This window comes from Lasioglossum baleicum, chromosome 18, assembly GCF_051020765.1.
Source record: "Lasioglossum baleicum chromosome 18, iyLasBale1, whole genome shotgun sequence".
NCBI classification, from domain to species: Eukaryota; Metazoa; Arthropoda; class Insecta; order Hymenoptera; family Halictidae; genus Lasioglossum; species Lasioglossum baleicum.
Window position 1 is genome coordinate 8718816 of NC_134946.1, and position 23696 is coordinate 8742511.

The 23696-nt window shown below is 33.9% G+C and overlaps 4 protein-coding genes across 7 annotated transcripts; 2 read left to right on the plus strand and 2 right to left on the minus strand.

Moving 5' to 3' along the window:
• Nucleotides 1–1521: 1521 nt before the first annotated feature.
• Ago1 (protein argonaute-1) lies at nucleotides 1522–17887 on the minus strand. Of its 2 annotated transcripts, XM_076443136.1 has the most exons (16): nucleotides 17708–17887; nucleotides 14136–14428; nucleotides 11917–12042; nucleotides 9798–9821; nucleotides 8744–8770; nucleotides 8516–8656; nucleotides 8076–8356; nucleotides 7689–7995; nucleotides 7330–7552; nucleotides 7113–7260; nucleotides 6763–7026; nucleotides 3802–4120; nucleotides 3270–3621; nucleotides 2728–3061; nucleotides 2365–2564; nucleotides 1522–1771 (listed from the first exon to the last, which is right to left on the minus strand). In XM_076443136.1, exons 3-16 carry the CDS (start codon nucleotides 12035–12037, stop codon nucleotides 1663–1665), a joined length of 2850 nt encoding a protein of 949 aa, XP_076299251.1. In that variant the 5' UTR covers nucleotides 12038–12042; nucleotides 14136–14428; nucleotides 17708–17887; the 3' UTR covers nucleotides 1522–1662. The 2 variants fall into 2 exon arrangements, with proteins under 2 accessions (XP_076299251.1, XP_076299252.1); XM_076443137.1 differs by lacking the exons at nucleotides 8744–8770; nucleotides 9798–9821.
• Mrpl53 (mitochondrial ribosomal protein L53) lies at nucleotides 10462–12785 on the plus strand. The gene is made up of 3 exons (XM_076443151.1): nucleotides 10462–10687; nucleotides 12171–12283; nucleotides 12481–12785. The coding sequence occupies exons 1-3, from the start codon at nucleotides 10542–10544 to the stop codon at nucleotides 12684–12686; spliced, it is 465 nt and encodes a 154-aa protein (XP_076299266.1). The 5' UTR covers nucleotides 10462–10541; the 3' UTR covers nucleotides 12687–12785.
• On the plus strand, nucleotides 13064–13662 carry LOC143218138 (uncharacterized). The gene has a single exon (XM_076443154.1). The coding sequence runs from the start codon at nucleotides 13064–13066 to the stop codon at nucleotides 13253–13255; it is 192 nt and encodes a 63-aa protein (XP_076299269.1). The 3' UTR covers nucleotides 13256–13662.
• A 543-nt stretch (nucleotides 17888–18430) lies between the features above and the next one.
• Rpn13 (regulatory particle non-ATPase 13) lies at nucleotides 18431–21806 on the minus strand. Of its 3 annotated transcripts, none has more exons than XM_076443143.1 (6): nucleotides 21485–21806; nucleotides 21070–21186; nucleotides 20536–20884; nucleotides 20312–20469; nucleotides 18777–19213; nucleotides 18431–18640 (listed from the first exon to the last, which is right to left on the minus strand). In XM_076443143.1, the coding sequence occupies exons 1-5, from the start codon at nucleotides 21707–21709 to the stop codon at nucleotides 18821–18823; spliced, it is 1242 nt and encodes a 413-aa protein (XP_076299258.1). In that variant the 5' UTR covers nucleotides 21710–21806; the 3' UTR covers nucleotides 18431–18640; nucleotides 18777–18820. The 3 variants fall into 3 exon arrangements, with proteins under 3 accessions (XP_076299258.1, XP_076299261.1, XP_076299260.1); XM_076443146.1 differs by having other exon boundaries at nucleotides 18777–19045; nucleotides 21485–21804; XM_076443145.1 differs by lacking the exon at nucleotides 18431–18640 and having other exon boundaries at nucleotides 18719–19213.
• Nucleotides 21807–23696: the final 1890 nt, after the last annotated feature.

Consider the following 23696-nt stretch of genomic DNA (forward strand, 5'->3'; position numbering starts at 1 on the left):
TGTAACACTTCAGTATACCAACGATCGTAACAAACATACAGTAAACAATTTGTTGCGCACAGCATTCAATACATGTTTATACACTTCATTACCCTATCTATTGGCTCTACGTTGTAGTCGCGTTTATAAGGCTCTTAATACAATTATTGTGTTTATTAAGATTATTGTTCTATTTAAATAGATCCCACTCGCCGCGCACGATTGTGAACAAAGAATCGGTTCGAATAAAAATCTCAGGTCTTTAAAATTTATATACGATAATAAACATAACTGGTCTCTCTCCGCCATACTCCAAATTTGTCTTGAATCATTCTTACATCTATTCAGCGTATCATTCAAATCATTCCTTGCATTGATTAATCCAAACTTAATTTCAAGACATATTTTCTTATCCGAGCGGATAACGTCGCCATCTTTTCCTCAGCTTTCAAATTAATGTGTGATATGAATTAAGTGCTACCACAGTTTAAGCTGCATCATCAATGACAATGATTCCTGTGCCACATGCGGAAAATATTGTCAGTGAAATGGAAATTGTAAAATGTACACCATTTTGTCCTCTAATTAATAAACTGCGGATATTCATACGAAATAAAAAAATGTCCAATTTTAATGTCGATCAGAGAATTGTTTTCTTTTAATATTAAAAACTATTAGATCATTATAATGGTTCTTTTGTTCTGTATTTCACTCAGTTTTAAGAAATGCATAAATCCGTAGTGTACTAATTAATATAAATTAATTAACCCCGCGCAGATGACTTTTTTGTTTAATTATTACTCATTTGTTGAAATTCGTCTTCAGAGGGTTAATCATTACAATGACAAATCAGTGGCATTCTACACCAGTAATGACGTTATACCATTGCTGTAATGATTCGTGATTATGCGAAGAAGAGTTACAAATTCACAAATATCGTTCACCAATGTGGCACATTGTTCAACCCTTAAGACAATATATAACACTGTGTCCTTCCAATTTGCCACATTTTCAAATTTTCATTACAATAGATCCCTATCTTATTTTGGCCATTGGCGTGGAGACAACAACAATTTCAAAATCTCCCTAATTAGCTCGACACGTGACCAATTTTCACAACCTTAGAATAAATACAATAGATGCGATAAATATATAGAAAATCGTAAATCTAAAAACGTGTTCTTTTCTCACAAAGAAATAAGAAACTCCGCACATTCCTAAAAAGCACAATTGTGAATTCTCGTTTTATTTTTCTGTTATCCTAATAAATTCTTTTTTTTTAAGAAAAGTAAGCGTAATATGCACGGCAGCTGATTTTCGTCTTTAGTTGCCTGTCCAGCGAATAAGCTTGACAGTCGAGCTGCATAAGTCTTAGTCTAATGGGAAACATGATTAACTAAAAGCACCTCTTTTACTCCGTAAAATATTAAAAGTGGAAAGTCTGACCAGAACCCAAAGAGTGAGAGAGATACGAGAAGAAGAAAATTTGATATAAGGTTATTTCGATTGGGTTATGGGCAGACCTTACTTCAGTTTAGCGTAAAAATTGGTCACGTGAGGCGATCATCTAGCGTTCAAGCAGTCTAGGAAATTTTCACATGCAAGATATGACGATTAAACTATTTTATGATATACTTTGCATGTGTGTTTGTGAAAATAAAACGAAAAAAGAAAGAAAGAAAATTATGCAAAGTACATGACCCGTTTCGTGTTCGCGTGAACTGTGATAGCTCTTGCCATTGCACCCGGTGTTCTATCTTCACTGCAGCCTGATTGGTGGGAACCTTCCCCGCTAAAACATAAACAGTAAATAGTTTAAACAATTTAATCTACAGAATATCCTAACTGGCTTTATTACCGCAAATATCTCGCTTATTATTGATAATAGAAAAGGAAACATCAGAATAAAAGATGGTGAGGTTCAAAAAGTCGAATGTGTATTGTAGCAAACAAATTATTTTTGTCAAGAACAAGGCGTATTTCAAGATCATTTATATTTTTTGATATTGTAGTGTATGCTTTTGTTACCCATCACCAAAAATGTTTGCTTAGTAATTTACATGAACTTGTTTAAAATTTTTGTAGTACTATACTACAAAATTAACTTTTTGGCAAAATTCCAAATTAAGATAAAAAAAATAGGTCAATTCAATCCAACAAATAGTTTCCGAGTTAAAGTCTATGTAACCAGTTTTATAAGTAAGATATTTAAGGCGTTGAACTTGAAACACTGTAAATTTGTATCATTTCTCTATTCCCGATAAATGCACAGAATATATTTAGAAGGTTTTTGTATCCTGGAAAGACAATTTTTCTGATTGATAAATTATTGCCTATAAATAAAAATAAATTTTGTCTTATCTGAGAGCGAAATATTGCACTTACCTGTCGTGTTCCTTTTCTACCAAATGATATCTGGCTCGGAATGCTACAAGATGAGCATAATATGCTGGCGCAGGTATACTGACAGACCTCGTACACCTAACATACGTATGACACAATTGATACGTAAGAGATTGTAATTCATCACTTTCGAAGTGGTTGTCGTCCCAGAGAACATGGTAGTGTGACGGCCGTGAGGTTCCCTATAAAAAAAAGAAGTCAAATATTATTTATAAAGGTTTACTTGATCGCACATCACAGGCAATAATCATTCACGTAGCCTTTACGGTTTAATAAAAAAAAAATTATCACATTTTAAACTTCAAATATTCTTTCCATAAAATTAATAATGCATGAAAAGTTTACCTGAATGCCCTGATGACTACACAAATAAAAGTCGAACTCAGTCGGATGAGTGATACAAATATCAACTGTTGTCCCCGCAGGAATGTTACCACTCCTGCCACTCTGCTCCCTCTTCTCTGCACAGAAAAGGCGAGTGTGGTGTCTCTTTTGTACTACGATAAACGTGACCCCAGGCTTATAATCATCCTCGAGCTTCATACAAGCTTCGCGAATGGCAGTTAATTCGTGCTGCAGCACATGCAGAAACTGTCCCTCCGAAACACCATCCCGATATAGAATTATTCTATGGGGTTTATACCCTCCGGTGCTCTTGTAAAACCTAATAAGAAGCTCCCTGCAAAACAAAAACACACGTGAACAATCACAAACCACAATTACAAGAGGTGTGTGAGAATCCAAAAATGTTGGGCTGGGTCGGGCCGAGAATTTTATTCGGGATCATGAAAATATTCAGGATTCTTGAGCATATTTGAATTCTCGCTCATTTCTAACAATTACAACCACGACAACCTCAATAACTGGAGTTAAATCGCTTTACTCACCTAACCATCGAGCTGAGCTCTTGAATAATCTCTTGCCTGTGTTGCTGGACCCTTACGGTGGCTGCGTATCGAGATGGGTGGCCATCCATGCTGGCAACTACAGCAGCGATGCTGGGTTTCTTGTTGTCCCCAGCTGGAGGATGGGTTACATCAGCTCCAAAGAATATGACAGGCTCGTCAAACACTTTCGGTCTGATTCCAGGCACCAGAATATTATTAATACCACCCAGTTTCACATTGATCTTCAGACACAAATTGGATAGTGTCTGAGGCGATGTCTTGTTGACATTCTTTGCCTGCACACACTGCGTTGCCATGCCCAACAGCGTGTCTCCCACCCTCTTTACCTCAGCTGCAAACAAAATGGAATATTTCGATATGCAGAAATTTTGGTTCTTCGTAACAGTTATTCGAAATAAAGGTTCTTCATAACTGTTTTGGTCAGAACCTCTGTATAACTGTTGAAAACAATTATTTTCGGAATGGTTTCAAGGCCTGCTTGAAGCTGAAATTTCAGGTTAAGGTTAATTACCGTAGACAGGTGTTTTCCCAGGCAGTATGACACACACAAGCTGCAATGATGCGAAGGTCATTTTCAGGTATTTGAACATGGGTTCCACCTGATCGGGCCCAGTGGCATATTTACAAAAGCATGGCTGGCCAACAATGGGCATGCCAGCGTCGTTGCTTATTCTCTGCAGCTGCGCTATGAACATTCTCAGCGAGTCTTCACGCACGGTTCTCTGCGGTGCGAAGCAAGCAATTGCCCAGACTCTGATTTCGATACCCGTAAAGAATTGCTTGCCACGCATGTCCCATACACCTTGAATAGGCAAAGCTTGCTGTTTTGTCTTTAGCAGAAAAGAGAAATAAACATATATATATATGCGTATATAGGTCACTGTGTGGCGTATAGTGTCGTTTAGAGTAGAACAAATAAACAAGGTAGATGTGCCAGTGTTTCGCACATCCATGCAGTCCACGCTGCTTCCTTTTCCTCTCATTTGGAAGCGAAGAAAAATTCGTTAAAAACTTGAACAGCCTTTGCAAAAGCCATGTAAGAGCAAACGGAAGTTGTGACAATTAAATGTGTTCGATCGCTGCATGGAATGGACTGGCATCATCAGGGAATAGCAGGTGATATTGGACTGTGAAAGTAATGCAAATTGTGTTGACCCTCGGCCAGCAAATACTGACTCCATTTGGATTTGTCCTGACAAGTACGTCACACTGTTGCTCGTCACTGAGCTCATAGCTTCGCAATATGAAATCGAGATTGTTATAGAGTTGTTTCACTGGTGAAACTATATTTCTGGTTTTAACAATAACACATTTGACTATCGAAAGGTAAAGCGTTTGATGATTAATTAGGGCATCATGTGGAAAATGGTAGTTGCAAATCATTGTACGTTTGTAATTAATCATTTGAATGATTTTGACCTAATATTAAATGCACGTATCTGAAATACATTATCGAAAGATCACAGTAAATTGAAAATTGAATTTATTTTCCATACTGTTCCGAATCGCGCCAGTTTTATTTGATTTCGGCGACAGAACGGAAACATATTTGACCCTATGTAGCCTGCTGTAAGTCCTTGTAAAGCTTGGATCGAATGATTATCAAATAATATTTGGCTAAACTTCCGGAAATGCTCATGCCCCGAATTGTATGAAATTTTGAAATAGGTTCTTCTTTGACTAAAGTGGTGCTTGCCAGAAGTATTTTTGGCGTCATGAAATAATTGTTTATACTGTGTATTATATTCTGTAATATATAATAGGGAAGCTTTTTAAAAGACGCTTTTTAGACTGTAAAGTTGTAAAACACGCTGATTAGGGAAGATGCCCATATTGACCACATGTGTGAGTTTTTATATGGCCTGACGAGGTGAAAGAAAATGGAGCAGTTCCATTTTTGCAGTTAATGGAAGACATCAAATGTGTATATTCTGCAGATGAATAAAATCTCTCGAGAAAAACCTAACCCAAGCCTGTAACTTCGGTCATTGTAATTTCTGTTGCCTGAGGGACGTTACTTTTATTATGGTTCTGTCATTTTTGTAATTCGAATATCAAGAAAGAGAAATCGGAGTATGTTTGAGTTAGTTCAGATGGCGGGGAGGGGGTTTGAGGAGGCTGCCGCCCTCCCCTGTAACAATATACGGCTTTCTATGCGGACCTAAGCACGGTGATTATTTGTTTTAAAAAATTTAACTATTATACTAAATTATGTCGGTTAGATAAAAAAGATGAAAAAGTATTCAAATCGTTAAAAATCCTTTTCGCAAACATCATTTTAGTCGAAAAAGAACCTATTTCCAAAATTTAATCCAATTCAGAGCATGGACGTTTTCGGAAGTTCTGCCCTGTTCCTATTTCCTTCGGTTTTGTTTTGTTTCGGGGATAAATTGGGAACTTATATAGACCTGCGTAGCCTGTGTAAGTTTATTCAGGACGTATTCAAACAAAATTATATTGTACCGACCGAGGGTTAACGAAAATCGTAACTCTTTCTCTAAATTTCTACTCTCAAGTCATATACTGTTTGATTTGTTGATAACTCGAGGAAAGTAAGTGAAACGGTCATTACATTAACAGCCCAAATATCAAAATCAACCAGGTCTAGAACCCATACATTCATTCGGTAACTTTTTTACTTTACTGATTTCTTCGAATGCATTTCAAATAGAAAAAAGTTAAGGCCAAATGTATTATTGTTTTGGGAAAGATTGCAGCGTTCTCATGTTGTCATATATATTTTTAAAAATTTCCGTTTTCTAACAGTAAAAATTAAAAGAAATGCAAAAACCAAACATGGTAAAAGACACGAATCATACTTCGACTCCTCCTAAAGATATTTCATGGCTTCTGTATACTTATCCACTCAATCATAGTATCTTGCAGACTTCTGTGAAAGCTCCAGATATTAATCTCCAGAACGAACCATTACATGTCCATTCGTTGCATTTAGATTTCTAGTCTTGACGTCTAAAGAAACGCTTCAAATTTTCTGATAATTAGTAAACAATTTTTCATATTATTTCCGCAACTTCACGATGCAAAAGTTTGAACCGATTAATTTCTACTACACGTCTCTATACAATTCAATTCGAATATCTATTGAACGAGTATATACGTTTTTCAAAGAGATTGTTGCAATAAATGGAAGCTGTAGAGTATAATCAATAAATTGATATTTCTCGATATTTTCAAGGATCAAGTACAGCCTTTCCAAAGTAGGTTTCCTCCTGGATCAGTCGAACGAAGTCACTGAGAATTTTCTACAGCATCATTTCTTTAAAAGACTACTAGATCTAATGAGACAAATGCAAAGAGAATAGAGATTGATTGAAGTTACATAGACCAACTAGTGAGTGATGATGTATGGTGGAGTATTGAAAAGAAACATATCCCTTCCAAAAATAATACAAGAGCCTCTGGAAATGTGGGATTTGGCTAGACCTGACTGATTCAGTTGGAAGTCTCTCACCTGTCCACTGAGGGAACTTACGCGCCCTCCATACTGTAGCTTGGGCGGGGCTAAAATGCGTCCTCTGACTTCCACCATACTGTTCGATATCGCCAGACCGAATTCTTGTACGTATGAATCGTTATTGAAGTCGGCCCTTTTCACCAAATTATTTATTTCTCGTTCGCGATCAGGGGCAGAGCGGGCTGTCGCTTTAATCATAGTGGACGTCTGCATGTCGGTCAGTTTCTTGATGCAACGTTGTCCGGCAACAATGTTACAGACCTAAAAAAATGCATTTCTCAACATTACCACACACGTGTCATATCCCGCATAAGCAACACATATCATTAACAATATACTGAACGAACCTCAAGTGGCAGGTACGTATGCTTGTGTTCTTGTCCAACTTGTAGGCAAGGGAGATGAGGATAGCGTAGCTTTATTTTATACTTGTCTAAGAAGTACTTTGCAACAGTGCACTCGACTGTCTGCCCATTTTCCAATTGTAGAGGGAATCTGAAATTTTCAAAACATTAAAATGTATTCCGAGCAACAGTTCGATCATCTTTATGAATATATACTTACGACTGCATTTGGGCAGGTTTGCGAGTGACGTTGCACACTCTATACTTCCTTCTCATCGAGCCACAATGTGTAATCTCGATTTTGAGACCCTTGATCTCCTTTGTGAACTTCACTCGCTGGGAATCTGTGAGGGGCTTCTTTTGTTCATTTATGTCTCGAATATCTAGCACTTCACACATGAACTCTATGACTGGTTGTGCTTTGTAGAATGCAGTTGCGGATACTGCAATCAAAAAATACGTGCGATGAGTAATTTAGGTAATAAAATAATACCAAGTACACACATAATTTTAATTAGGTACACCTCATAATATTTTCAACAAATAAATTCTCCATTACTTTCTTAATATGTAACGTACCATCAATGTTCAGCATCATTTTCCATTGCGATGGTCGAACAGACTGATGGAAACCGAACCAGACCTCTCTGCCTCCTCCCAACGGATGATAATACCCATCTGGCGTACTGAAAAATGATCTACCTACTGGAGTATACGTCATAGATGGTAAATGCCTCATTACAACATCTAAAGCAAGTATAGCGTCATATGGAATCTGTCTTGTACGCCCTTCTAAAGCCTCTTCTAAAGCGAACAGCGAGACTTGAGCCAGCCATTTTATAAACACTTTGAAAACTCTGTCTTTACCCTCACCAGGTAGTGTAACCTATAAAAACAATAATTAGTAAGAAAGAAAAAAGATAATAATAACATCGGTGTATTAATTTCTTTAAGGGCTATAATTACCTCTAATTCTACTTTGTCATTACCAATAAGTATGGGGTCTCTCGTATATAAATTATTTCTCCCATCAAACACAGGCTTGAGAGTTCCGAACAGTTTACTATTCGCATGAACCATTGTTTCTATAATTTCTCTATTAACTTTACGAGGACATTTATCAGGTTGAATATTAATATCATAATGATGTACATAACCACGTGGCATAGTAATTTGGAAGTGATTGGCCCTTAAATTGATTGTTCTGCCTTCACGTCCTATATCTGGTCTCCGAGGACATGAAAACACTGTAAAATTAATTGTTCTAATTATATGCACAGGATAGGCCACACAACTACAAGTTGTAGCATTTTTCTTGATTTAAAATAAAGACAACTGGCATCGACAATCTGATACACCAATCGTGCCAGTTTTGTAGAAGCTTTTCCAAATAATGAAATACATACTTGGCAGTTCAGGAGGTTGCGGAGGTGTGTGTGTCTGCTGTATGGGAACAAGTCCCAGGGAGCTGGAAGCCGCAACATTGTTCCCAGTGGCTTCTGGCCCTCCTCCAACTGAAGTACTTGCTGAAGATCCAGGTTGGGGAGCTGCAAACACAACGAAATCAAAATTCTGCACAACTGAATCAAAACTATGTTTAATAAACTGTTTGAGTTCAATCTTTGAAGTCTTACATATTAATTGATCATCGAGCACAGCAGCTAAGAATAAACGAAAAAGAAATGTAATAATTCTGCAGTATTGTATTTTTATTTGAGATATAATTAAGTTTTATAATTAAAAAAAAATGTATATTAATTTTCAGGTTATGAATGTTTTGGAGAAAGTTATATTTTTGGGTAGACATACAGCTATATGATTGGAATGATTACAAATGTTTAACAAAGTTTCAGAATGTACATTTGTACCATTTTTCTTGTTTATGTTTGTAGTTGAGAAGCTGTGGCTCATTTTATAGAACTATATAGAATCAAATTTTGTTCTAAAAACTAAAATTGAAATAATTCGAATTATTTTCAGAAACTTAAACACTTTAGACGATATTCTCTCAATAAATAACTGTATTGAAAGGAAGTTAAAGATTCGAATAAATTGAATATTATTGAAATAACACAAGAAGAATTAAATTGCTTGAACAACAACAAAAATTACTTGTTAATATTCGAACAGTTCGATCAATTTATAGTTTTCCAAACAAATACGAACTAAGGAAAAAGTGATAAGTATTGAAAAAACCACCGATGTAGAAGGAAAAATAATATGGAATTTGTTACGCCTAAAAAAATCTAATTTACAGTGGTATTGAAGCTTTAACCCTACAGCAAATAATCGAGGTATAATCTTTTAGCGACCCTGAAAATATATAAAAATAAATTGATAACAGCTGCTTTTGATAATATTTCGACGTTAGAGTCGACTTTAATTTTCTAATATCTGGTTAATTTTAAATCACACGTTATCCATGTTCTGACGGATGGAACGTGACGAAACAGTGAGCCTACTAATCGAGAATTGTTCGAAACCTTCTGAAAATTTCTTTTCAATTTTATCATTTTCGATTGATTAAATGTGTTAAATTTTCATTGCTCTATACTCTATAGTAATCAAATAGGAACAAAGGGCCAGAAGTGCCTCAGACACTTTTTCTGGCTTAGACAAGTGCATGAGAATGTATTATGAGATATATGTAGGTATTACGAGAGAAAATTAGTTAATTGCAATACTCACGCCGTCCTACAGGATGCATTTTTACTGTTGACGATGAAAAATACCAGATAACCACTAATAAATAAGTAAAAAATTTAACACAAAACCCACTGACCACACGACACACTGCAAACGAGACTATCTTCTGCAATGGCTGCTACCAACTCGGCTCCAATTGGTCTTCGCTCGACCAATCAGCGCGCGAGAAATAAAACTGACGCTAGAGATATTTGGCGCTGTGGTGCATTATCGGGTTATGCATTACAATTTTTTAATTTTCAAAAGACATATTTTAAAATATACAAAACTATATCCGTTAACATCTACATTAACAACAATAGATATTCGTGCCGTACATTTAATTGTTTCAAAATCATAATTTTTCTATAATTTGATGGCAAGACGTGAAACTTTTGTCGACTATTAGAAACGATTAGCGCGGAGCATTTGAACCACAGTACATTCTATGATAAAGACACAATTTAGTGCAGCTGAACGCTTATATAGGCATATTTAAAACAACTTCTACATCGATTTTGTATTATTAGTATTGTGAATAAAATACATAAGTATATTCTCGTAAGATAGCACTGGCGATTCGAAAAATAAACACAGACTCATACGCGTGCGCATTGAAATATAGAGTTTCTTAGCAACGTTCAGAGACCCACTTGCGTGCGCATGTACAGTGGAAACAATTTCACTAGCTTCGTCTCTGCGAGAATGTTCTCTGCATGACACGCGATTGCGTGCAAGATTTCCGAAATGTCGCTGCCTTTTAATGGAAGCCGTTCAAAGTCGAGAGGAGTCATAAGTGCAATTGCAAAACATTTAAGGACTCTTACTTTAAAACCGGTAAAATCGATCAGCATAAAATTCGATGCCTTCAATCCTAATGCTGTGCAAACGAGGTTAGTTCATCCGAATGTTATTTATCTAAACAATGTCTGCCGGATATAGACAAATTAAATTTACATTTCGATTTTCTAATCAACGTTACGTAATTCACGATCTATTATGTGTAAAGAACGGTTTTAAAATTGTATTTTACTTTAGAGAAAATTTACGAAATGATATATCGTAAGTTGAGTTAGGAAAATATATTGTTTCTATAAATGTAAGTGGTGGTTACTTTCGAGATTTTGTTTTGAAATAATAATTGCTTTTCGAGAGAGGTTTGGTTCCTATTTGATGACGTCAATACCGCGCGCATGCGCAGTATGTAAGTTGTAGTAGCCAGCAGACGACGTGCACGTTCATATTTTTAGAAGCTTTTCAATCGTTTGAACCAACATTGTTCATGGGTGGAGCCCTTTACACGGCTTTATCTCCCTCTATGTGTCACACTGTGTTTGTATGGGACACATAATTAACCATTAGAAAATTAAACCAGAGAAATTAGGACAATTCACGGAAAGTATAATTATTCGATCATAGTCTGGTAATAACAAAAAAAAATCGTTATATTTACGTTATATCGTGATATTCGCGCAATCAGGTATAGTCCACTTTTCATATTATTAACGTTAATCTACAAAATTTCGATTAGATTTTTTTTATAAGTTCCTAATAGAGAAGTTCAAACTTCTATGAAAAACATATTTAAATAAGTTATTGGTCTATATACAGTTATCTAAAGATATCAAAACTAATTAGGGGTGTTTTAATAACAGATCAGTCGCATAGTTAGCGTTAGGCTAAATCTTTGCTGATTAGTAAACTATATAGTATTTACATGTAAACCGTATTCTAATAGTCGAGAATTCAGATATCAGTATATGCTTACAAATACATCTGTAGTTGTAGCATACAAATCAACTTAATGTTGAATGTTTTACTAAGTTGGATTTAAAAATTGGTTTAGAACTCAAGCAAAATCTTTATAGTTGTTATTTCGGAACACTGAGTATAACACAGTCCCTTTAATTGTACTGTATCTGCGTGTACTAACTCAGCTCGTTAATAAAACCTCCTTTATTATTTTCTAAACTATTGTTGCATAGATCTGATATATTCTCTATATATTATTTTATCAATTTAATTATAAATTAAATGATTGCACTTTGCTTCTATTCTTCTGCAAGAATATATTTATTCCAAGAATTTAGTAATCTCTAACCAGTTTGTAAATCAAACTTACCTCTGCATTGTCCAGTACCATAAGCTTTGCCTAGCATGGACACAGCTGTACTGATGCGCAGAGTACTCAAATCTGGCATCTGAAGTGGTAGTTGTTGCTCCATTTGCGCCATTTGCGCCATTTTGTCTGAAACAATAAAAGGAGCAAATAAAGACAAATTATTAAATTGTTAATATGCGATAAACGTGTTTTTCATAAAAATTAATGGTGTGTAATAAATTAGATGTATTATATGTTCTGAATTATGTTTGCAGAGACTTTTTCTTTCACATTACAACTCCGAAGATCATTGCAACAAACCCACGTTGCCTTGTGAAACCAGAAATAGTTTCAGATTTGTCCGACCCTGTAGTTACATTCAAGTTATGTAAGTATTACACTCTCTTCTTTATATGAATAATTATTTCTTAAATATTCTTACACGCAAAAAGTGATTTTACGAAAATTTCGATAAAAGAAAAATAAAGAAAATGATTATTTTGTGTGAAGTAAGATCGTTCAAAATTTCTACAGATGGATTTTCTTTTTAAAAAATGTACATATTCTTGCGTTTCTATCTTCCAGTATCAGGTGATAATGTGGTAGTCAAAAGTGCAAACTTGACGTCTCTGAATATTTTGGAACTTTACAACAAACACATCACACCATTATCAACACGTGAACCTGAAACTGGAAGTGAAAACACAGCTGACGTCGAGGAGAAAAAGAAGAAGCGAAAGAAAAGAATTAAAATTAAACGAGAATCCAAACATAGAGGAGTATTTTTATAAGTTTATTGGCAATCGAATAACTGATAAGTTAATTGGCAAGCTAACAATTTAATTGAATATAAATATAGTTTATAGAATAAAATATCGTTCATTTAAAACTTGAATCCAGCTTTCTTCTTTCCTCTTTATTCATAGAATACCAAAGAAAAGTTGAACCTACATTTGTCAATTTGTATAAGAGACTTAGAAATGATACAGTCATTGGAGAAGCATGTCCTAAGTACACAATAAGAGGAAGAAAGAAAATTGACGAGCATTTAAAATTATTTTTGTTTTAGACTGAAGTATTGACTTTTTTTTCTCTCACAATAAAATTTCATTGTTCGATTACTTTTCTTTGATTTAATCCGCTAGAACAAAAAAAACCTGCCTATAAAATGGCTAGCTATACTGCCAGCAATAAAAATTACAATATGAAACTTATCGACACTCTATATAATCACGTTCCAGCATTTACAGATATCTTTGACGAGGAAACGTGGTATATTTTTGTTGCCTGTTTCGTAGCAGGCACATTTTTAGTCACGTTCATTCTTTCGAGATTTATTACATTAACACCTGTGGAATAGGTGTAAATTGCCTTTTCGGAAATGTATCTTTCATTCATATGCATCAATCATTATTTATATTTAATAAATTATGTTTACACATATATAGATAATATGATAGATTTGTCTGCATGTCTTAATAACTTCAATGGAAGAATATCTATGCGAACACCTCATAAGAATAGCTTCAAGTGCCTAAAGCACTTCATTGCACTATTTTGAACATCAAGATATTAGAACTGTACATACCAAAATTATTTATACCATGAATATGAAATCGTACAAATTGGCCTTTACATTGCAGACTAATCGTAATTGGACTCTATGCGATTGATTATACTTACACAATGCGCATAAGCATTACACAATTTATATCTTTGATGTAATCAAAATTATATTTAAAAAATTAATAATGAATAAATAATGAACTGAAAAGTTGTGATAATGTGTGATATATTGTCTTTACAAAATTAAATAACGATTCGTCACTTTTAATGTTGTTGATTGTTATGTTACTGTTGTGTTAATTGAACTGCATTGTAAGTTAATTAGGTAATTTATTTAAATTGTAATTCAGTCGTGTCGCAATTCTATTATATAATTGAAAATTTTCAGTTGATTGAATTGTTAATATATTCATGAGTGTAATTGTGAATTACAGTGTAACTCATCATTTTGATTTGATTATTAATATTGCACTTTGTAATTGCACTTCAAATAGCAATTACCAACTGCATTCTAATTTTAATACATTATAATTATAATTCATGAAGTAATTCAATTATAATTCCACACAACTATGATTGATTACATGCAATTCTCTCTGTTGTTGAAAAATGTCTCCATATAAACTCGTTCAGTTTTCTGTAAACATAACATAGTAATTATTAAACAAACTCACCTTTTTTTTTGTAGCCACTAAGATAGATTACGAGAAATCAATAACTGCACTGTACTTATTTTCACACAAACATTGTTCTGATCTTATTCTCTAAGTTTTTAGCACGAGAACTTCACCACGATGCTACCTTTTCACGTAAGTAGTTTTTTTATCTACCACTTTAAATGGGAATGTACATTTTCTATAGTGAATCTTTTATACCCGTCAGTAGTTGTGTTTATCCATATCAGCAATAAAGTTTGGAGAGTTCATATCTCTTTTTATTTATTATAATTTCGTTTCTTTAGAGAGATCTAAAGTGGATAAAAAGTTGTATTGAGAATAATATTCATCATTAATAATCTTTATTATATAAATAATTCACTTGTGAAAGGGTTTATGTTTCTAAACAATACCATTGAGAGGTAACACACGACATTATAACGATTTTAATTCAAGGTCACTTTGTGGATAATGTAATTAGTAAAAACAATTACTATGGTTACAAAAAAATTTAGCATATCTCCCAATAGTTTGGGGTGCAGAGCTGTAGGGGAATATTTTCCACACAATGAATGATTTGCGAGGCTTCCTTGAGCACAAATGTGGTCATTTCGTTGAGTTCATTTAGTTGTCACAGTAATATTGGGACATTTTTAGAAAGACAAGAGCTTTTTTTTATATTGGACCATATAACTTTGATTTTTTTCTTTTGAGAAGTTAGAACGATTAGTTGTAAGAATATGACGTGAAGAAGGAATTTCAAGAAAATACCAAAAGTTGTTTTTTACAACTTTTTTCATATGGACCCATATTTTGAAAATTTCACAAATACGTTTTGTAGATTTAAATAAATTATTTACGATTTTTAAATTAACTACGATTTTTCAAGTACTTGCAATAATCTGACAAAAAATATTTTAAACAAAAGTTGATCAGTCTTCGATTGACTATACATTGCAATGAAAAGAAGTTCGAAATTTTTCTTTTTTCTTTTAGTATTGTTAGTATTTTTAGGCTCCAAAACACCATTATACTGTCGTACTAAGACGTTACACAAGTAAGTAAACGCTAGTACGACAGTAATGGTGTTTTAGAGTTATTTAAATTGAAATATCTCCTAAACTACTAACTTTTCGACATACATAGGTTAGTACTTTTTTATAACAAATGTCCAGCTGCATCGATTGATGTAATAAAAAATACCTCATTCTATGTACAATATATGTATAAACAATACTAAAAGAAAAGAAAAATTTCGAGCTTTTTCTTATTGCAATGTATAACCAATCGAAGACTGATCAACTTTTGTTTAAAATATTTTTTTGTAAGATTATCGCAAGTACTTGAAAAATCGTGAAAACTGTTATGTGGGACACCCTGTATATATTCTGAAAATTTCACCAAAGTCATGTTCTTTATCACATCACATACTAAACTAATTGTTCTAACTTCTAAAAAAAGTTATTGTCTTTATGTGTCCCAATACGTATCATATTACTATGACAGACTGTATAATTTTTGGTATGTATTGAACGAACTACAATTACAAGAGTTGCTTTTGTTGATCATTTGCACGCGAACATGCTTGCTTGGTAGTGGGGGAATCGTTCGAATGCGATGAAGGAGAAGGCGAACTATTGGGAGAGAGCGCTGTACTTTAAAAACCAAGAATGACCTTGAAACAAAAGAATATCTCTCCTCTTTAAAATCTACTGTATTCACTTCTTTTTCTTGCAAACATTATCTACATAATACGAAAAAATTAATTAAAATATTTTAAAAATTATCAAAATTTCTTGCTATCTTTCTAGAATATTCTCAGTATTTTTTACGACTAAACAATATTGTAATATTATGGAGCATAAATATACTGCATGATAGCAGAATTTAAATGCATCAAAACATATTCGTTCTGAAATATGATCTTTTTTGTGTATGTAGTTGATATGTGTGTGATTTTTTAATGGACAGATAATATACATGATGGAATGCCTTTTTTAAAATAGTCAAGTCAATTACCACTGTTTTTCTTTAATCAATTGGCGTAATAGAAGAAGAATATATAAAAATTTTTTTGTTTGCATACAAAAACAAAGTACAGTGTTTCCTCGAATAATGTGGGGGTTAGGGAGGCCGAAAATTGAAATAAATTTACATTCTTTTATCGTATCTACATGTATATGTATATTTAATTCCTTTAAACATTTTGACATTCATTTCAAATCAATTTACATATTTAGCATATCCGTACAATTTTCTTTATCATACAAAATAATAAAGAAAAGTTTTTATAATACGTGTATATGTGCGTGTGAGAAATGAAATCAATTTATTTTACATATATTTATAAACTATAGCAAAAGAAATTAATAAATGTATGCTAAAAATAGATTTTGATTTACTTTTCATTTGAAAATATACATAATTCTATCTGAAATATGTTTAATATTTAAACTAGTGTATATATAATGTAAACATTTTTATGTACATATCATACATGTATTTACACTATTTATTGTTTAAACAAAAATGAATCGCTATAACTTTTATTTTTCTCATTTGTCACGATAAAGAAAATTGGACAAGTATGCTAAGTATATAAATTAATTTGCAATAAATGTTGAAAGTTTCCAACCAAAAAATCCACATATAATCGGTACCGCGATATTCGAGGAGTACTGTATGTTTGTTTTGTAATTTATTCAACTGACACTTAAAATGGATTCCAAGCGAGTCGCTTTATAGGTTATGTCACACAATTTGATGCGACATATCGCCATAAAGACTATCAGATCATGAAAAATTGCTATTTATCAATCAAATTCTTTATTCTATACATTTATTCTAATCGACTACAATATAAATATTGATTTACAAATCAAAGTATAAACAATCTCGAATGTTTACACTTTTGTCTACCCAAGCAAGCATGTAAATATGTATATACATAAATTCTGTTTTATCACTCTTACGTTTTTCTTTCTTGTATTGTTGTGGTACGTGACTGAAATTGTTCGTCTTTCAATCCATATGGACACAAACAACATAAATTTTCCGATTTATACAATAACAAATAAAGATTTTATCAGTAATATATAATAACAGAGTGATTTAAAACAGTTTATAGCAGCTTCTGATTGATAAAATAATATAAAAACAATAATTTAGTTTCATAAACAACTGTTCAAAATTGTTACATTTGATAGTTCATTATAAATGCGATTAAAATACTATTCATAAACGCATCTATGAAATCCATTTTTTTCAGTATTTTAATAGTTGTATGGAATATGAAATATTTTCTTGCGAATATGGTAAAACGTGAATGAAAACAATTAAGCCAGAACAAGAAGCCTAACTCCAAACGTTTGTGTTCACTTTTACTGCGTCATTCTTTCAATATCACGTAGAAGTAAAGAAATACCAAATATATAGAAATCAAATTATTCGAAAATATTTTTTACAGCGGAAGTTTTAGTAATATTGCAGTATTGTAAATGATGCGGCGAAATATTGATGAAAATATCAGAGAAATCGACGACACAAACCCCTTCACAACAGCAATCACAACAATATTATTGTCTGGATACCCGCGTTTATTTGATGATGACACTGATTGTTGCAAGTAGTGGATTCTGTTGGAAAATTTTTCCACCACACTTTCGCGTTTAATATACGAGGGATACGATGAGTGTTCGACTAAATTCACCGGGCAATCTTTAACATTTACTAAACCAGTGATCGGCATCCGCGAAAAGATGCCCCCTCCCCCCTACTTGTTCGATTCGTTGAACAGTGCGCATGCGCGCAGGGTCAGGATTGTAGCTAGTAAATATTATGGGGAACTTGTTTACAAACAAAGGCGTATATATGTATAGAACGGGAATGAATGAAATTTTGATTTGATTAAGATTTTCACAGTTACATATATACAAAAGCCAATACATTCCTGATTGAAAAATAGAACTATCTGTACATTTTCTCAGAAATATATATCCTTTTTGAAAATATAAATGCTTCAATTTTACACAAGAGAGATACTTTCATTTGAAGGAGAGAAAAGGAAAATCGAAATTTCAATTTCGAAAATATTTTGCCCTTCATTCGATGGACTAGTAACAGAAAAAAATTTAATTATGCATCAGCCTTTTATTTCGCACAGAAAATTTCGAGGTAATGAAAAAGAATTTTTGTTTCAACCATATCGTTTACAATATTAAAAATATGTATTCATAGATTTTGTTGTATTTTTCATTTTAATGGTACGATATGGCACAAAAATACTTCTCACTAATTCCTTAATCATTGAACTATTATTATTAACTTTTATTGTTTTTATATTATCTCATATATACATATTTACTATAAATAATATGAATCGACTACACTCTTATTCAAAATGTTAAATTTAACCACACTGATAGAACGTCAGAACATTACCGTTGTAGAGTCTTGGATGTACCCTTTACAGAGTCTTCTCAGTGCGTCAACCAGCAGCAACAGTGTATTTTGTGCACCCGCAACTAAAGGTTAACCTTCTTTATTGCACACAATTATAGGACAATATAAAATTATGCGTAAAATATCAATGAAATATACTATTTTTCGAAGAAATATTTATTATACATAGTGGATTATAATGTAATACATTGTCCATACCTTCTAAATGAAAATATAGATGGAAATCAGACTCATTAAATTTCTTAATCTAATGCCATTCCTTCATCATCATCTTTCTTATCAGAACTAGCTGTTGGTGAGGCTTGTTTAGCACTAGTGTCCTCCTGTCCTTGCTGTGTTTGCTCTTGGCCAGTCTTTGCTTCGGTTTCAAGAGCACTGACGAACTCTTCGATATTGCCACTGGCCGCAGCATTGACAGCATCTGGTCCCAAGCCGAATTGCTGGATGACAGGTCCCGCCTGGCCTGACTGCAAAGCAGACCAGAACATTGATAGCGCCTGGGAGAACTGGGGAGACAATAGCGTGGTACACAGTTGGTCCCCTGGCGGTAAGTGCGGGCTCATGTCACGCTCCAGGTTTTCAGAGGCAGAGATCGCCGCACGGATGGCATTGGTCAACTCGGTTGCTACGCCCCTCTGCCGGACAATAAGCTGTGCTGTAGCTGGCCGAAAACAACAGACAATCCCAGAGGAACTTCCCCAACTGCCCAGCAGAGCTAGAGTCTCCGACAGCCAGGAAAAGTTAATGTGGAAAAATATGTTAAACAATGATAAAACCATGCCTCTGTCCATTGGTTTTACGACATTATATTTCTTCACAGTCTACACTGTGTACTTTTAGTTATAGAGATTGTACCATAGGCTCTCTGGGACATAAAACAAATTCACAGAATGTTACGAGTTACGAATGTTCTTCGAATAGAAACTAAAAGATTTATCACTGAATGTCATTTTAAATACTTACTATAGAAAAATAAATTATAAATATTCATGAGAACGTTAAAACAGTACTATATGAAATATTTATTAGTGTTACACTTTGCTTTGCTATACTTAATAATCAGAAAGATGAGCAATAACTGTATCTATATACCTGTTTGCAAAGATTTCAAGACTGTCACAATACTCGAAAAGATTAAGCAGCGTTATTCCATGTATTTTATCAAGGGCACATTCTAATCTTGATAATGATAACAACTCTAGAAAGTAGTATACTGCATGAAAAAAATTACTAGATTGTTACAGAAAACTATATCATTAAATAAGATAATATATGTTTAAGCAAACCTAGAAACAACGAAATGTTTGAAAAATAATTGTTAAATTCTTCAAATATATTTAGGACTTTACAAGGATAGCTAATTTTAAAACCAAATTGAAATTATTTTTAATGTAAAAAATTTTATATATAAATTACTCTAATACTAAATAATTAGAATAATATGATGCACTTCATTGTGTCGTAGTAAGTATACACATAATTACTTTCATTAGTCCATTGGCCTGAGAGTTCATTGTTGCTAATGAGAATAAATAGAATCGAAAGTATATTTGGCTCTATAGCCAAAAAATATTTATACGTATGATCAACATAAACATAAATAGCGACGTAAGTCAATAACCACAAAACGAATGTGCGAATTGAATTTACTAGCAAACACAAAACCACTAGTATCTAATATCTAGAAACAACATATACTAAACACAAATAATTCAAAAATTAAAGGATATTACCTGAACAAGAATTTCTGCTCCAACTGGCGGAACTGGTGGAACAGGTGGAATATCGGACAAGAAGTTCTGAAGATCGCTAAGCTGTATTTTGTTGTTGCTACTAGTAGTAGTCCCTGGTGTTGAAGGAGCAGGTGTTTTGGTTGCAGGTTTACTGTCACCTAGAAAAAATTCATATAAATCAACTCACCTTATTCTTGGACTTAAACCTAAAACAAATTATGTACCATTTGGCTTGGACGTGTCATTAGTTGACGATGGAGAAGAAATCATTTGTGATGCAGTTCTTGAAGTTGTATTCCTTGTACTATCACTAGATGCAGTCGTCGTAGAAGCTCTAGCGCTCTGAGCAACCTGCGGTCTGGTCATAGTCCCCAATAAATTGCTTATTCCGCCTATTTGACCTACTCCGCCAAACAATTGAATTAACTGCTGCTGCGACATGTTGTTTAATAAATTTTGGAGATCGCCTTCTGCATTCGGATTGCCACTTCTTTGGGTGTCTGGGGTTGGTAAGTCGTTCAGGACTTCGTTGATCTTTCTGCAGTATTCCTCATCTTTGTCTGTTTTCAGACTCTGCAAGGTAGAGCAATAATTAACAAATATATTAAATAAAATTAAACAGATGTGAACAGGCTTTTTTCAAGGTCTTATTAACACATTAAATGCCACATCTGTCCATAGGGATCAGTCGTAGACTTTCCATTTATGCTAAATTACCACAGAATTTAAATGACATGAAAACATTAATCAAATCTTACCTGCAGCCAAACGAAGAACTTTTTGCCGGATGCTTTGAACCTTAAAACATATACTCTTCCAGTTTTACATTGGGGAACATGTTTAAACTCACAATCGTCAGGGAAAATAATTAGGTCCTATATAAACAGAATAAATACTACATTAAAAATTACAGACTTGAAAAAGTATAGAGTCAGCGTACGATATAATTTTGTACAATGAAAAATGTTGATTGTAGTACAAATAAATATGAAAACCTATAAATTTGGAAAAATATACATAAAGTTAACGAACGACACAATTTTATACGATTAAAAGTTCTGTTCGTGATCAAAATTATAAACTTGAAAACGTGTCCATCAAGTGAAGGAATGACAATTTTTGTACGACCAAAAAGTCTGAATTAAATTAAAAATAAATGTGATATATTCTTACATCTTCAACAAAGCCTGTAGTACGATCTTTCCAACAGAAATGCATCAACGAATCATTAGATTGATAAACGTAAATCTGTCCCTTTCGTGTGTCTGGATAAACCATCTTCCCCTTCATAGTCATTTTCCCAGCTTTGAATTCGACTAGGTTTTTTAAATTGCTGCGGGATGCATTGCTTCCAAAAAGTGCTGCTCCAGGCATGGTTGGATATTCCACTACACGCATTAAACCTGATTAAATCTCAATAGGCAGTTAATTTTTGTTGTACCGTGCGATGATGACAGTGCACTTCAAAATGGCGTGTTCGGAGGTTCGCGCAGGTTCGCGATCTCGCATTCTAATTTAGGCGCCATCTATCGACGACTACTGCAAGTCTGTCAATGATTAGGAAATTTTGATAGGGTGGATGGCGCCATCTAGGAATTATTCAAATAAATAATTAATATAAATATATAACAGGAACACCACGTACAAAAAGACGATTCGCGACGGATAGATTCCCGAGACAAAGCAATACGTGCCGCCTCTACTTCATTTTGATTAGAATAGAATTTGTCTAGTCACCGTTTTTACAATGGCAAAGAGAGATAGACTTTGCCATTCTTACTGCATGTCGCGAATTATTTAATAGTCCGCGAAAAATCATCTCTCCGTGAGGAATTAGCGTTGCGAGAAATTGTTGTCGTGATTGAATTAGTGTCGCAAAAGATACCAACGCGTTGTTTTAAGGCGGGATTAACGTGGACACGATAGTTGAACGATTGCGTCTACGTGCATATTGGAAAGCGCAAAACCTAAACTAAATGATTAGATTTAATTATGGCGAATGGCGTAGTCGGGTCATCTAAAGATTTCAATATTTTGCTACAGAGTGGCGACACTAGTTCGTTGGTATGTTATCATATGTTAGTAACATTTGTCGATCAGTTTGAGCGTTTAGCTTCTCTTTTAGCGTTTAGTTTAGTAAATTAACAATTTACCGAGTATATGATTATTGTCGCCTTTCCCATAAAATTCGATATACACTACTGTGCAAAAGAATGAAGCACCCAGTATAATTATAAGATATAATGACAAACACAATATCTTTATGTAGACATTGTATTGTACAATGATTGATTTATTGCATTTAAAGTATTGGATAATCCACAATAACACATATTCTCAGAACTATTCAATTAAACAGCGGAATTCTTTTTCAAAACTTACTCTGTTCTTATTTGATTTTTTACGCTTTTCTATTAAATATGGCCGGGTGCTTCTTTCTTTTGCACAGCAATGTACATTTCGGCATGAATCTTTCATCACTGCGTTTCTCTATTTAATTTATATTTCGATTTCATTCTAAATGAACTTTAATATCATTTCCAACTCATCTCTGCTCCTAGTATTTGATCTATATTTAATTAGTTACATTTTATTTAATCTCCTAATGGTGCGAACTTTGATTTCACTTGTTTCATACTAAAAAAAAAATTATTATTTCTCAATTTTCATTGTTTTGCAATCTCGTTAATATAGAAACTACCGTTCTCTCTATACGACGAAAATTATTCAAAGAAATATTCAATGCGATTTTTCGCATTATATTGGTCTCATACATGAAAAATAGTGTCAGGAGGGTTGTCAACTTTGCGACGCGCATAGGCGCAGCCGCGCTGGGGCCCTCCACTCCCAGCATGCACTCCTGCTTGCGTGTAGGCGTACGAAGGACGATGAAAGTGCTTTTGACACATCGATCGGGTTCAATCGACGTCTAAAAACGAAAAACATTCGACGTCTAAGATTGATGAACAAGAAAGAACACAATAGTAATTTTTTCAATCTCAGTCAACAATCATCGACGCGCACATATGAATATACAACGCATCCATACTCCTTCCATGTTTGATCGAATCTTTAACGTACGGAAGTACATCGTTGTCAATTAATTAGAGTAATTTCCATGCCTTAGAACGCAGACGCTATTGCGAATATTAGAAAATCCGCCTGTCGGGATACTGGCAAGACCGTCAGCTAAAAAAAAACTGTCAATCTGCTCGAAAACCCGGGATTGCTGCACCAGGCGGTCAGGAACAGGTTCGAGGTGTCCGCGCACCGAAATCCTTTTGATTGCCTCAGGATCTGTGTTTGTGGAACACTCCTGACGAGGAGAGTAATACTGAAATACGCGCCTGTTTCACAGGATAGTAAGCTCGGTGGAGGTTCATCG

What these genes read in the sequence shown, in the direction of transcription:
- Mrpl53 (XM_076443151.1), top strand. Translation starts at nt 10,542, where the DNA reads ATGTCGCTGCCTTTTAATGGAAGCCGTTCAAAGTCGAGAGGAGTCATA. An exon ending in CCTAATGCTGTGCAAACGAG is followed by an intron (nt 10,688 to 12,170) that starts GTTAGTTCATCC and finishes TTATGTTTGCAG; the next exon opens with AGACTTTTTCTTTCACATTA. An exon ending in TGTAGTTACATTCAAGTTAT is followed by an intron (nt 12,284 to 12,480) that starts GTAAGTATTACA and finishes TCTATCTTCCAG; the next exon opens with TATCAGGTGATAATGTGGTA.
- Ago1 (XM_076443136.1), bottom strand. Translation starts at nt 12,037, where the DNA reads ATGGCGCAAATGGCGCAAATGGAGCAACAACTACCACTTCAGATGCCA. An exon ending in AATGCATCCTGTAGGACGGC is followed by an intron (nt 8,771 to 9,797) that starts GTGAGTATTGCA and finishes GTTTATTCTTAG; the next exon opens with CTGCTGTGCTCGATGATCAA. An exon ending in AAACCTGCCCAAATGCAGTC is followed by an intron (nt 7,261 to 7,329) that starts GTAAGTATATAT and finishes TGAAAATTTCAG; the next exon opens with ATTCCCTCTACAATTGGAAA.
- LOC143218138 (XM_076443154.1), top strand. Translation starts at nt 13,064, where the DNA reads ATGGCTAGCTATACTGCCAGCAATAAAAATTACAATATGAAACTTATC.
- Rpn13 (XM_076443143.1), bottom strand. Translation starts at nt 21,709, where the DNA reads ATGCGTGTAGTGGAATATCCAACCATGCCTGGAGCAGCACTTTTTGGA. An exon ending in CTACAGGCTTTGTTGAAGAT is followed by an intron (nt 21,187 to 21,484) that starts GTAAGAATATAT and finishes CTGTTTATATAG; the next exon opens with GACCTAATTATTTTCCCTGA. An exon ending in TGACACGTCCAAGCCAAATG is followed by an intron (nt 20,470 to 20,535) that starts GTACATAATTTG and finishes AATTTTTTCTAG; the next exon opens with GTGACAGTAAACCTGCAACC.